Here is a 13916-nt window from a genome sequence, read left to right on the forward strand (position 1 = left end):
GGGAATTCCAAAACAATTACTTATGCTTAGAGTCTTGATGGAACAGCAGCCACATGTTGGGCTGCTAAGGCCTGGTCAGCAGCCACTCTACAGGAGAAAGACACGGCTTTCTATTCCCCATAAATAAATAGGGACGGTCTCAGAAACGCACAGGGGCAGTCCTACCCTGTCCTACAGGGTAGCTCAAAGTCGAAACTGACTTGATGGCAGTGAGTGAGTGATTAGCTAGTTTTATTATGCTCTTGTGGGACCTGTACACTGAGGAAGAGGAAGTCAATGAGGCAGAACGAAGGGATGCTATGAAGTCGAGGATCAGAAAAGATGTGTGTTAGGTTGTATTCATTCGTAGCACTTCTCCCACCTGTGTGCTAAGCAAATAATCCAAGAAGATGAACCAGATGACTATATGGCATCAGGACTGGAGGAAGAATAACCTTCATTCAATATGCAGACAAAACAATCTTGTTTGCTTATTGAAAGTAAACAGGGCTTGAAGTAATCACCAATGAAGATCAAAGATGACAGGCTTCAGCATGGATTAGACCGCAATACAGAACGCAAAATTCCTCACAGCTGAACCAATAAGTACCATGTGACAAATGAAGACAATAATTGCAATTGTAAAGGATTTCATTTTACATAAGATTCCTCAATCAATGCCCGTGGAGCAATAGTCAAAAAAGCTAATGACAAGGAATTGCATGGGGGAAATCTGTTCCAAAAGGCCTCCTAAAACCTGTTGGCAGCCCTGTTTAAAAGTAGGTGGAATTAGGCGACAACAGCAAACTAAGATGGGGCAACCAGAGAGGTAAAAAAAGCAATAGAATGTGCTCTGTCCTAAAGGGCAAGCTATGACAAAATAAAAATGTATAAATTATCAAGGGTTCATGAGGGACTGGGAGCAGGGATGGATGGGAAAAAATGAGGAGCTGATGCCAGGGCCTTAAATGGAGAGCAAATGTTTTGTTTTGTTTTTGTGGGAGCAAATGTTTTGAGAATGATGAGGGCAATCATTGTATAAATGTGCTTTACATAATTGATGTATGTATGGATTGTGATAGGGATGTATGAGTCCCTAATAAAATGATATTTTAAAAAAGAGGAAAGTTGAAGGAAATAGAGGAAAGAACTAGGAGGCAAAGGGCAAAGGGCATGTATAGAGGTCTAAATACAAGCATGCACATATATAAATATATTTATATAGGATGGTGGGTAAATAGATCTACATGCATATATCTATAGGTTTAGTTAAGGCAGCTGATGGACATTGGACCTCCACTTAAGTACTCCCTCAATGCAAGAACACTTTGTTCTATTAAATTGGCATTCGATGATGCACACCTTGCTGACACAATCACTGAAGACAAATGTGTGCATAGCAAATGTGGTGAAGAAAGCTGATGGTGCCCGGCTATCAAAAGAGATAGCATCTGGGGTCTTAAATGCTTGAAGGTGAACAAGCGGCCATCTAGCTCAGAAGCAACAAAGCCCACATGGAAGAACACTGCCTGTGTGATCACTATGTGTCAAAAGGATCAGGTATAAGGCATCATCAGAACAAAAAAATCTTACCATAGTGAATGAAGGGGGTGGTGCAGAGTGGAGACCCAAAGCCCATTTGTTAACCACTGAAGATCCCCTTGCAGAGGGGTCCAGGGGAGGACACGAGCCAGTCAAGGTGCGATGTAGCAACGATGAAAAATACAACTTTCCTCTAGTTCCTAATGCTTCCTTCCCCTCATGATCCCAATTCTACCTTGCAAGTCTGGCTAGAGCAGAGGATGTACACTGGTACAGACAGGAACTGGAAACACAGGGAATCCAAGGCAGAGGATACCTTCAGGACCAGGGGTGTGAGGGGCGATACTGGAAGGGTAGAGGGAGGGTGGGTTGGAAAGAGGGAACCGATTACAAGGATCTACATGTGACCTCCTCCCTGGGGGACAGACAACAGAAAAGGGGGTTAACGGTTACGTCGGACGGGGCAAGATATGACAAAATAATAATTTATAAATTATTAAGGGTTCATGAGGGTGGGGGAAGCAAGGAGGGAGGGGGAAAAAGAAGGACCTGAAGCCAGGGGCTTAAGTGGGGAGCAAATGTTTAGAGAATGATGAGGGCAATAAATGTACAGATGTGCTTTACATAATTGATGTATGTATGGACTGTGATAAGAGTTGTATGAGTCCCTAATAAAATGTTTAAATAAATAAATAAATACTTTAAAAAAAAGAGTTGTATGAGCCCCTGATAAAACGTTTAAAAAAAAGGATATAGTGTCTGGGGTCTTAAACGCTTGCAGGTAAATGAGTAGCCATCTAGTTCAGAAGCAACAAAGCCAACATGGAAGAAGCACACCAGCCTGTGTGACCACGAGGTGTTGAAGGGATCAAGTATCAGGCATCAAAGAACAAAAAATCATATCATTGTAAATAAGGGTGAGTTCAGAGTGGAGACCCAAAGCCCATCTGTAGGCAACTGGACACCCCTTTACTGAAGGGTCGCAGGGAGGAGACGAGCCAGTCAGGGTGCAGGGTAGCAACAATGAAACATATAATATTCCTCTAGTTCCTAAATGCTTCCTCCTCCCCCACTATCATGATCCCAATTCTACATTACAAATCTGGCTAGACCAGAGGATGTATGCTGGTATAGATAAGAACTGGAAACACAGGCAATCAAGACAGATGAGCCCTTCAGGACCAGTGGTGAGAGTGGCAATATCTGGAGGGTGGAAAGAAGATGGGGTACAAAGGGGGACCCGATTACAAGGATCTACATATAACCCCCTCCTTGGGATGGACAACAGAAAAGTGGGTGAAGGGAGACGTTGGACAGTGTAAAAGTGGATCAAGGGAGACGTCGGACAGGGCAAGATATGACAAAATAATAATTTATAAATTATCAAGGGCTCATGAGGGTGGGGGGAGCGGAGAGGGAGGGGGAAAAAGAGGACCTGATGCCAAGAGCTTAAGTGGAGAGCAAATGTTTTGAAAATGATGAGGGCAAAGAATATATAGATGTGCTTTACACAATTGATGTATGTATGGATTCTGATAAGAGTTGTATGAGCCCCAATAAAACGTTTTTTAAAAGATAAAACATAATAATAATTTATAAATTATCATAGATCCATGAGGGAGGGAAACAGGGATGGGGGAGGGAAAATGAGGAGCTGATACCAAGGGCTCAAGTAGAAAGCAAACGTTTTGAGAATGATGAAGGCAACAAATGTACAAATGTGCTTGACACAATGGATGGATGTATGGATTGTGATAAGAATTGTACAAGCCCCCAATAAAATGATTTTTTTTAAAGAATGGGCTGTGTCCTGGAAGACAAGTGAAGAAAAGTATGTCAAGGTGGAAGTAAAAGCAACAGTTAAATCAGGCTGACAGGTTAGGTAAGAACTAGCCGTAGGACCCTGAGACAGGAAGTGAAAGCCATTCAGGAGGCGATGTAGTGCGTGCACACAGAGGGCAGGAACTTGGAGACAGTGACTATAGGCAACTCTTTCAGGGTGCTTTCCCATCAGGGAGTGGGCAGAGACAGACTTTTCCTTATTTCTGTTGTTTGGATTAGAATCTAGAATTGCTGGGTGCTAACCGGATGTACCACTGGAGAAGGGAAACCCAAGAAGAGAAAACTGCAAAAGCGATGTCCCTGAGAGAACCAGAGCAAAAGGGACCCGGCCCCCGAGTGCAGAAGGTGCCCTCTGGAAAAACACAGGCGGTTCAACTACGGTGGCACAGGCAGGGCAGGACGTTCAAAAGGGCTTTCAAAAGAGCGGGGAACATGGAAGTCCAGGTTAACGGAAGTTTCCCACAAATTTTTTTAAGCCCCCTCATCTCACATAGATGTAAGGAGATGAACGGATACAAATAGATGGTCGAAGCTTATCAAAGTTCTTCACTTGCCTGCACCTAATTCCTCGGCAGGACTCCACCATAAACAGAAGCTGAAGCTGGGACCTGGACTGTCCGAGGGGATTCTACCAATTCCCAGAGGCACAGAGCTCCCCTGTCAGGCAGGCAGATATGCCGGAGGCAGCGCCGAAGTGAGGAATCAAATCACAGGCACGTGCAGGAAGTCAATAAGACCCTAACAAGCATCCTCTCTGGGTGACCCAGGAAAATACCCTCACGGAAAAGGATGGCGATGAGGAAAATTGACTGCCCCTGTCTAATGGAGGGAAACTCTTCCCCTGAGAACGTAGGAACCACAACACAGCCCTCATGAGACCAAAATCCACGCTGTGCAGACAGCAGCTTACCAAGTCCAGACTGAGGACTGAGCTGGGAGAGCCCTCAGCTGGGCAGCAGAAGCAACACCAGCCTGTTCAGAGAACCCTGACAAATAAATGCACCCGCAACACCTGTGTCAGGGGAACCCGAGGGCAGCTGAGGTCCAGCACATCTGGGTGAGACCCCAGCGCTACCTTTTTACGAGTCCTGCAGTCCTGGGAAATCCTCCCCGCAGAACGAAAGAACTGCGCATGGCATGTTGTTGTTGTTGTGCCACCAAGCTGCTGCCTCCTTCAGAGAGCCTGCGGGACAGGCAGAATGCCCTCCGAGGGTCTCCAAGGCTGTACTCGTCAGAGGAGCGCACTGCCACATCTTTCTCCCGCAGAGCAGCTGGTGCTTCAGCTCAGACCTTGTGTTAGCAGCTCTAACCACTGGACCGCCGGGACGCCTTTACGAGTTATGAGATACGCCATCAACTGCCCGAGAGTGCAGTCTTCCAGTCTATAAGGTTCTCACAATCACTGAGCACGGACTCTCCAACCAGCAGGGGTGAGTGTTCTTACACAAGAAAAAGCCTTAGTGACTTCTGGGGTTCTTGGTAAAAGCCTATCCTCATCTCATAAACCAAAATGTGGACGTTTTCATTCCGTGTACAACAGTGAAACTTTAGCTCTAACATTTTAACTTACTCATAAATTGCATGTAACTTTCTTATTACTGAATATATTACTTAGGTATGTAATAGCCATTATCACAAATCTTTTTAATATTTTAAAACTGTTTTAATCCTTGACTTCCTTTTTAATACTATACATCTTTATACAATTAAAAATTGTATGAGAGTTATACGCTTCCGAGGTTCCCAAAGGGTTCACAGCATACACATACAACCAAAAATTCCAGAAAATCATATAAAATATGAAAAATCTTCACAGCCACTGGGGAAATAAAAACCTTTTCTAGGATTCAGTACATCCATAAAGGAAAAAACCTCAATAAATTCAACACACTGAAATTATGTCTCTCTCTTCATCAAACAAAAAAAATAAATACTAAAAAAAATAAACTCATGCCAACAAATCAATACTTACTCATAGCAACCCCCTGTGGGCTTCTGACATTAACTGTTTACGGGGGTAGAAAGCCAAGTCTTTCTCCTGCAGAGCTGCCGATGGTTTCAAACTGCCTACCATCTGAATTGCAGCCCAATGCATAACCACAATGCCACCAGGGCTCCTGGTTTTTCATCAAAAGATACTGTTAAAAAACTGAAAAAGCCAGCGGTGGAGTGGGAGATTTCTGCCACGCACACCATGGACAACGAGTTCATACTCAGAGGAAAACAGAGGATCAAGAACGTGTATAAAACTTAACCTGTTGTTTTTCTGAAAGCAGTCATTCAAATACCCAGTGGATATATGAAAACGTTTCACTCTCATTAATAATCAGGGAAACGTACTTTAAAACCCCCCCCAAAATTTTTAACTAAAATTCCCCTTCTACCAAATGTTCAGGAACGAATAAGCCTGACTCTACCCGTGCTGGCAGGAAGCAAGAGGGCCATTCATGCATAACTGGGAAGGGGAAGCTCATTGGTATTTTCTACTAAGCTTGAAGAGCTGGATAACCCATGACTCGGCAGTTCTTCTCCTCCATGCATACCCATGAGACATCCATACAGCATGTGTCTAAGAAGGTTCGCATGAGTGAATTCATGCCAGAAATGGCATGGCAGGTCAGTGAGAGAAGAGGAAATGTTCAGTGCATGAACAAATATCCACTTTTATTGAGATGAAATTATCTCTTAACAAAAGACAAAAATTTAACCTCTTCGAAGAAAATAGGGTATTCTTATGACATCTGAATAAGGAGGAATTTGTTAAGCAAGACAAAAAACAAACAAACAAAAAAACACATACAATCCCTAAAGAAAAGATTGATAAATTCAAGCTACTATTAATACATTATGGATCATTTAAGTGTTTATTCTTAAAAATAAAAATGTGTACAGGTGAATGATGTCAGAGCTATCGGTGAAAATAATCCATAATTCAACTGGGTAAATCCATAATTCAACTGGGTAGTACGGATGAAACAAGGCCACTATACGTTAATCTTGAAGCTGGGTGATGCTACAAAGGGGTTCATTATACTCTTCTGTGAGTCGAAATCAACTCAATGGCAGGGCGGTTTTGCTTATGTTTAAGAATGAAATGAAAAAAAATTAAGGATCAGAAAGAAGTGTAAAATACAAGCCATAACTAAAAAAGCTATGTGCAACATATAAAACTTGCACAGGAGATTATAATCAGAATATCTTAAAAACTCATGCACCAGGGCAAAAGCAGCATGCATAAGTACGGAGAAAAGCACTCATCCTACAATGGTAATAATCAGGGAAATACAAGTGAAAATCACACTGGTAACTATTTTATAGCCAACCAATTGGCAAAAATGTAACTCTGACCACTTCGTTATGAGAATATGATGCTGTCAGAATGTGCTGTTGTTAAGTGCCCTCAAATCGGCTCCATTAATGAGAGAGCGAGACACTGCCTGGCCCCGGCCCAGCCTCAGAACTCCGTGTGAACCCTCTGCTGCAGCCACAGTGTCCGTCCATCATTCAGGGCCTGCCTTTGAATGCGATCGCAAACTCATACATGAGAGTGCAAGTTGAGACCAGCACTTTAGAAAACAATTTAGAAATGATTGCCTAAGATGAAAATACACAATTCTCTCTTAACTACATAGCCAAACAAACTATGACCAGGAACACAAAGAAAGATTTATGAAGATCTATATGATTTGCTACATCGTTTATAAGAGGAAAAAAATCTCTTTTAAAAAATCCATGGCCATCATCAAAAGAATAGATGAGTACACTGGAAAATATCACAGAATGGAATAGCATCCACCACCGGAAGTGAATGGCCTGTGGCACCAACACGGATGACTCTCAGAAATGTAAGTAAGCCTGGCGCAAAAAATGGGAGTCACAGAAGAACAGACATGCATGGTATCGTTTTCTTAAGTTCAGAATTGAAGAGTTAGACATCAAATGACTGGGATTTACAGATGTTCTTAAAGAGCAACGGAAAAGCAAACATAAACTCCAGACTCTGGGTGCCCAGGTGGACGGGAAAGAGCTATGCGAGCACCACAGTGGGAGACGCATTAGCTCCAGGTTCTTTGACACTCGGGCGCATGTGTTTCCTGATTTACTGGGCTGAAGTCCTCAAGGACTTCATTTGACTTGGGGCTGCAATCAACATTCACGGAAGGAGCAGTCAAAGAAACCGAGAGACATCTTGTGTTGGATAAGTCTGTTGGCAAAGACCCCTTTAAAGTGTTAAAAAGTAAACTTCCCCTTAAGGACTAATCGTACCAAGTGGCTAAAGGAAGAAATCCCTGGAGATCTACTTGTACAAAAGTGACCGCCAAGAAAAACTTAGGAACAGTTCTACTGTGTACTCTCTGCCATGAGTCAGAACCAATTCAATGACAGTAAGTTTGGTTCGGGGCTTTTCCGTACAAGAAAACCCCAAGGTGATGCCTCCATTTTAGACATCCAGGACAATTTAACCCAGGCAGGTGCAAACAGAACACAAGCTGCCAGGACATCTCCTGAGTGGGGCTATGCTGAGAAGATTCAAGCTGTCACAGGTCGGGCGGTGACTTGGTGACGTATATGGAAACCTAAGCAAAGTAATCGATCCAAAGCAACTGTCAACTGCAAAAACTACTTAAGCGATCAGAGTAACATGAAGAATGAATACTGATATAACCCAAAAGTTTGCTACACGTATCAAGAAGGAGCCCCAGGGGTGTCGTGGTTATGCGTTCAGCTGCTAACTAGATTAAGTGCATATGCCACTGGGCTGCAAAGTCCGCAATGGAAACCACCAGTTGCCCTGGGGGAGAAAGAAAGCCAGGGCTTTGTGCTCCTGCAAAGACATCTAGTCTTAGAGGCTGCCGTGGGTAGCTCCACCCCATCCTACTCGGGCGCTATGAGTCATCCCCCAATCAACAGCAGTGATTGGTCTTTTGGTTTTTTATATCAAGAAGATAAGGAAGGAGGATAGTGAACAGGTGTGTGTATGTATTAAAGGTGGGATGGGGTTGAGAATGTTCAGAGAGCAGAGTTCCGGCATACACAGTAAGGAGGAAACCAGCGATCCAGCAAACTGGGGGTGGAAAGGATCAAGAAATAGGTGTGTGGGGAAGTTACTCAGAAACAGGAAGAAAAGTACTACAATACCCAACTTAACAATTAACTGCTATCAGGACATGAGAAGTGAGGATAGAAAAGGATGAAGTAGAGGAGTGCTTCTTTTCATTGTGAATCCAATAATATAATTTTGCGTTTTCAGATTAGGTACATATGCTATGTGTAAACAAAAAAAAATCAAACCCAAATGAAGGAAGGTCAAAGAACGCTAAGAATAATAGTAGTCTTCATTTACCAACTGCCTAATGCTTGTGGGGGACACACCAGTTCCTCCCTGATCCTATCTGCATTCCTCAGACCAGCTCTGCAGGCAGGCATATTCTAATTACACATTCGAGGAAACAGAGACTGCGTAATGGGCATTTTTTATTGTTTTCTTAGTTTGGGGTGGCTGTGGTGGTAACTGCTTGGTCCTTTTACCTTTCCAGCAGTAGCAAAATATTCACCATCAGGAGACCATTCCATCAAATGTACGGATACTGAGGTTCTTAAAAAAAAAAAAAGACAATTAAAGTTTTTAAATCTACTGTATAACATCTATGTATGTAAATGCTGTGCATATATAAATGGTCAAAATGATGTTTCCGTAACAACAGTCACAATCACAGAACAAGAAGGTCAAATGTTTTCGACTTCCTAAAATTATACATAAAATATGTGACCTTAAAAATTATTAATTCATTTGTTAAACCAATAGTTCGAAGTTCATTTGGGGAACCAAAGATGAATGCAAGTAACAAGAATGTGGGGTATCATGTAACACGTTAAAAACTTGAACTCATCAAGTGGCCTAACCGGTGCCCTTCACATGCCCATTTAATGCCAATGGATTCGCCACCCTCCTATTGAATGACCACGACCTCTTCCCCACCCCCACCCCACGGGGGCCATGCCATCCATCTCTCACCCGTCAATGAGTGGTTCCCATGAGCCCACACCAACCCAAAGTCTGGGACCACTACTATGGAAATATCTTGACCCTTTTAAAAACCCTCATCTGTAACTCAGGTTGATGGACAATATACTAATTGGTCTCAGCAAAGAAATAGCTACTTGTTTGGCTTCAAAATGCAATCACAGCACCAAAAATTAAAGCTCAAAGGAAAAGGAACTTATTTTATAAAGCATTTTTCTTAATTAATAAACCACTGAGCTAGATACTAACTTGCACTGCCAAATGCATTTCCAATCATTTAAGGCAGGAGGAATTTTATGATCGATCTCTTCTTCTTCTTCCAGAATGTCACTTCCTGGGGGAGCCCACAACTGAATCGACTCCGTTGCAGTCAAGAGTCTGTTATCTGAAAATAAGGTACATAAGATGCAACAAATAAGCAACATATCTATAAAAAATATTTGGCATATATCTAAGAATCTGCTAGGCAAAAAAAAAAGTCATTCGTGGCATAGATTTGGGAGCAGAAGTGAAACGCTTTTACAAGGAACTGTTGTGAATCAGGGTAAGTCTTTTGTCAAACACACAAAAGTTGATTAACAAATCACTCAAAACTGATACATCTAACAAATTGGTGAAATCTGATTTTCGACATGAAATACTTAAGTTTCTAATTGTTGGAAATGAAAGCTAGCACTTTCCTGAAGTGCAAACGATGCCAAATCAAGGCGGGGTTTGGCCCGGCTTTACTTCTGATTTTACCCTTCAGTAATAAATATAATAAGATTACACTGCGGCACACGGTAACGGAAGAACAAATCATCACTGTTCTTTAGAATCAAGGAGTCTAGGGAGAGGGGTCAAAAGCACAGCTTGGTTAAAAACTCACTGCCATCGCATCACTGCTGACTCATAACGACACCCGTGGGCTTCCAAGACTGTTAACTGTTGACGGGAGTAGAAAGCCCACTCTTTCTCCCACGGAGCTCCTGGTGGCTTTGAACTATGGACCACGGCGACTGCAGCCCAACACATAACCGCTACAGCACCAGGGCTCCTAGAGCTTAGCTAAGTACCGCTAAAAAAGCAGTGTTTGGGACGGGGGACGGGTGCTCTAAGATTGATGTGGCAGTGACTGTACCTTGATACGATTGAACATCTGAACTACTGAATTATTGAATCGTATGATCTGTAAATTATGTGCCAATAAACCTTTTGGGGAATAAAAAGCAGTGGGGGGGGAAGTCATTAGCAAAAAGAAAACATATTATTGATCATTTTCTTATTAAGAAGGACTATTTCACATTGTAGTCATACATTTTAAACAAATATTTAATTTTCATAGTTTCTGAAAATAATCGGTAAATACCTTGCGGGTCCCAAGCTAAGTTGTATGTCACAGAACTCAAAAAAAACTGCCCAGTTTTAAGCCATTGACACTTTAATTGCTGAAACATGAAGCGTGGGGAAAAAGAAAAAGACAACTTGTAAAATAACATCTATGGATACTATCATTTTCTTCAACAAGTGATCTTCTCTATAACCAACAAAAATGCAAATATTTTACTATTATTTTTAAAACAATGTCTTGTCTTTAACACATGAACTATTTTAAAAACAGTAACTTGCCATTTAGTCTACCACACTGGGCTGCTTGCCAGGCCCAGACAAAGCATGTCCTCTAGGGTTCCTGCCTTCTCTGTAATGGTGACCACGGGGCCGACGCCACTTCCCACAGCCCCATGTGCATCAGGGTGCACTTGTTCCACGGGAGTTTCAGTGGCTGGTTTTCCCAAAGATCTCTGGGCCTTTCTGGTGAAGCACCTCTGGGCAGGCTCAAAGTGCCCATTTTTAAATTATCAGCCAACCACTTATACTACGCAGACACTCCCTCACATGTATAATAATAATTAATACACATTAGAAATGCATATTGGCATGATCCTATAACTCCCACATCTACAAGAAAATCAGAATCACTTCCAAAGAGTTAACAATCATCTACACATTTAAACTATCTTACTTTGATTTGAACAATTTTTATCCTTTAACATTTACGTTGTAAAAGGTGGAAAGATGTATTAAGCTTTTAAAAGTCAAAGACCTTTGAAAGTAGAGACAGTAGCTAAGTAAACAAAATTTAGATCTTCTTTGTAAGCTATAACTATAAAATGCCCTTTCATGATAGTATAGATAGATAGATAGATAGATAACCTTACATGTGTTGTACATTAATCTCTTGGCAAGAAAAGTTAATCTAATATTTAATCTTTTCTTTAGATATTTTACAAATATTTAACAATATTATTTAAGGTTTTGTGCCTACGCTTGCTTAGCAGGAAAATTTAAAAACATATAACTGCAGTTTCATATAACATAATCCTATTTTTAATCAAGTGGAGGGGGGTAAATGTTATTTTTAAACTCTACCACTGTTGAACAAACCACCAGATCAGAATTTAAATAACTCTATAGTAATAATTTGTCATTCCTAAAATTATGTACATTGCTAATATTCATTTCATTGGAGATTCTCCAAGTATAATCTATGAACATAGCAGAAATTTAGAGCTTGAGGCCTGAGAACTTGAATTTTTAATATGAGGTCTAAAATTTAGGAGCCATTTCATAATATGATTACAGGAGGGAAAAAACTAATATTTTAACTTACACTATTGTTAGAAATGTAAAAGGAAATATTCAAATACGCACATATACTCAAAAAAATATCAAAACTACTTCTTTTAATGCTTCTTTAAACTTCTTTTAACCTATTTAAGAATTCCATTTTTAAAAATCACTTTGAAAATATGTACATTTGTAGTTTTGACTATTTAGTGAAGTTCTAATGCTCATAGTAATTTTTAATGTAACTAATAACATTCATAAGATAGCATTTTCTGAATATTAAGTAAGATGACATATAATTACAGCACCCACTATGAATCTGGAAGATTCTGAGGGAAGAAATAGTAGTTTAGTCTAGAGTGGATCTCAATTAGCAGGTAAATCTCAATTAGTAAACCACAGCTTCATCTGGTCTGAAACCTCGTTACCACTATGGACTGTTCTGATCTGGGGCACAATAGAGGATCCCGGATAGAATGGGAGAAAAATGTAGATCAAAACTCAAATTCCAAAAAAAGCTCAAACTGGACCAAAAGAAAAGACAGACAGGATACTCTTTGAAGTTCGAGCTCAAGTCACTCTCAGAGGTGACCTTTCAGCCAAACAAATGGTTGGTTTATATAATAAACAATATTATCCCTGAATAATGTGCTTCCTTCAATAATCAACTGCATGACACTAATGGTGAACATTTACTATAAAGCAAAAATGAGAAGGTACGGAGAGGCAAGGGAAGCTAGGTCAACAGAAACACAACGAACAGAAGGGAAGTAATGAGACTGTTGACAAGATTGTGGGAAATGGATCCAATGTCATGGTAAATTTTATAGAAAAATTGCTAACTGTAAACTGAATTTGCTATTAAACTTTCACCTAAAATTAAATAAAGTTCTTTTATCTCAATTAGCAATATTCTGGAAACTTGAAGTCCTAAAAGACCTAAAAAACATCCCTAGGAATTGTCAATGATCTTATCATAAGGCTGATAAGCTCTTCACTGAATCAACTGGATTCTAAAGTTAACCAGAATCTAAAGTTTCTATCATTCAATACTTACACAATTTCGCTTATGACAATTTATGCCCAAGGGCTCAAAAATACAAACAGCATTACCATATGAAGCTGCAATCTGAAAAACAATAAATAAACCATGAACATTTAGGGAAAAGTCCAATACAGATAACCGCCTTAAAATAATTATATATAAACTCATTGTATGCAACACAATCCCAATACCGTATTAACTTTCAACCAAGCCGTAGTAAAATTATTGACTTTATTTTTATATACGCATACATACATACCTACATACATACATACACATACGAGGGAGCTACAAAAAATTCATGGAAAAATTCCACTCGCTTTTCATTCTATTTTCCACCAACTTTTTGAAGTCCACTCCTGTACACAGAGAAAAGTCACAACGCACTGCTATAGCGTCGCAGAAACCCTTAATGAACAATAGTGAAACGCCACGTTACTGTTTCTTTGGCATCTCCTCCATACACTTCTATGCGCTTCTGCGGTGATGCTTCCATCTCGCCAACACTCCCCTGACTTTTAAACGTGTTGTACGTTTTGAGACTGTAGACTTTCTCAGGGGTTCAATTCATTTCCTTTGAAAAGATTATTTGAAACATTTGAGCAGGGGGCCAGTTCACTGTCCCTCAGACCCGCTGGAGGGCCGGACCATAGTTTAAAAAAAAAAACTATGAACAAATTCCTATGCACACTGCACACATCTTATTTTGAAGTAAAAAACGAAACAGGGCAAAAACGCCCGCTGGCCTGGATAAATGTCCTCGGGGGGCCGCATGTGGCCCGCAGGCCGTAGTTTGAGGACGCCTGCATTTGAGTTTCAGAAACAAACAAAAAATAATCTGTAGAGGCACGATACATGCTGTGGGGTAGCTGGCCG

At 40.8% G+C, this 13916-nt stretch overlaps 1 protein-coding gene across 1 annotated transcript in view; it reads right to left on the reverse strand.

The window, feature by feature from the left end:
• Positions 1 to 13916, reverse strand: part of DMXL2 (Dmx like 2) — a 137497-nt gene that overhangs the window by 90326 nt on the left and 33255 nt on the right. The window contains exons 3-6 of the mRNA XM_075530590.1: positions 13053 to 13124; positions 10737 to 10815; positions 9638 to 9773; positions 8893 to 8959 (exon numbers count right to left, since the gene is read on the reverse strand). Coding sequence (XP_075386705.1) covers positions 8893 to 8959; positions 9638 to 9773; positions 10737 to 10815; positions 13053 to 13124 — 354 coding nt within the window. The remainder of the gene's footprint in view (positions 1 to 8892; positions 8960 to 9637; positions 9774 to 10736; positions 10816 to 13052; positions 13125 to 13916) is intronic.

Source organism: Tenrec ecaudatus, chromosome 14, assembly GCF_050624435.1.
Source record: "Tenrec ecaudatus isolate mTenEca1 chromosome 14, mTenEca1.hap1, whole genome shotgun sequence".
Lineage (NCBI taxonomy): Eukaryota > Metazoa > Chordata > Mammalia > Afrosoricida > Tenrecidae > Tenrec > Tenrec ecaudatus.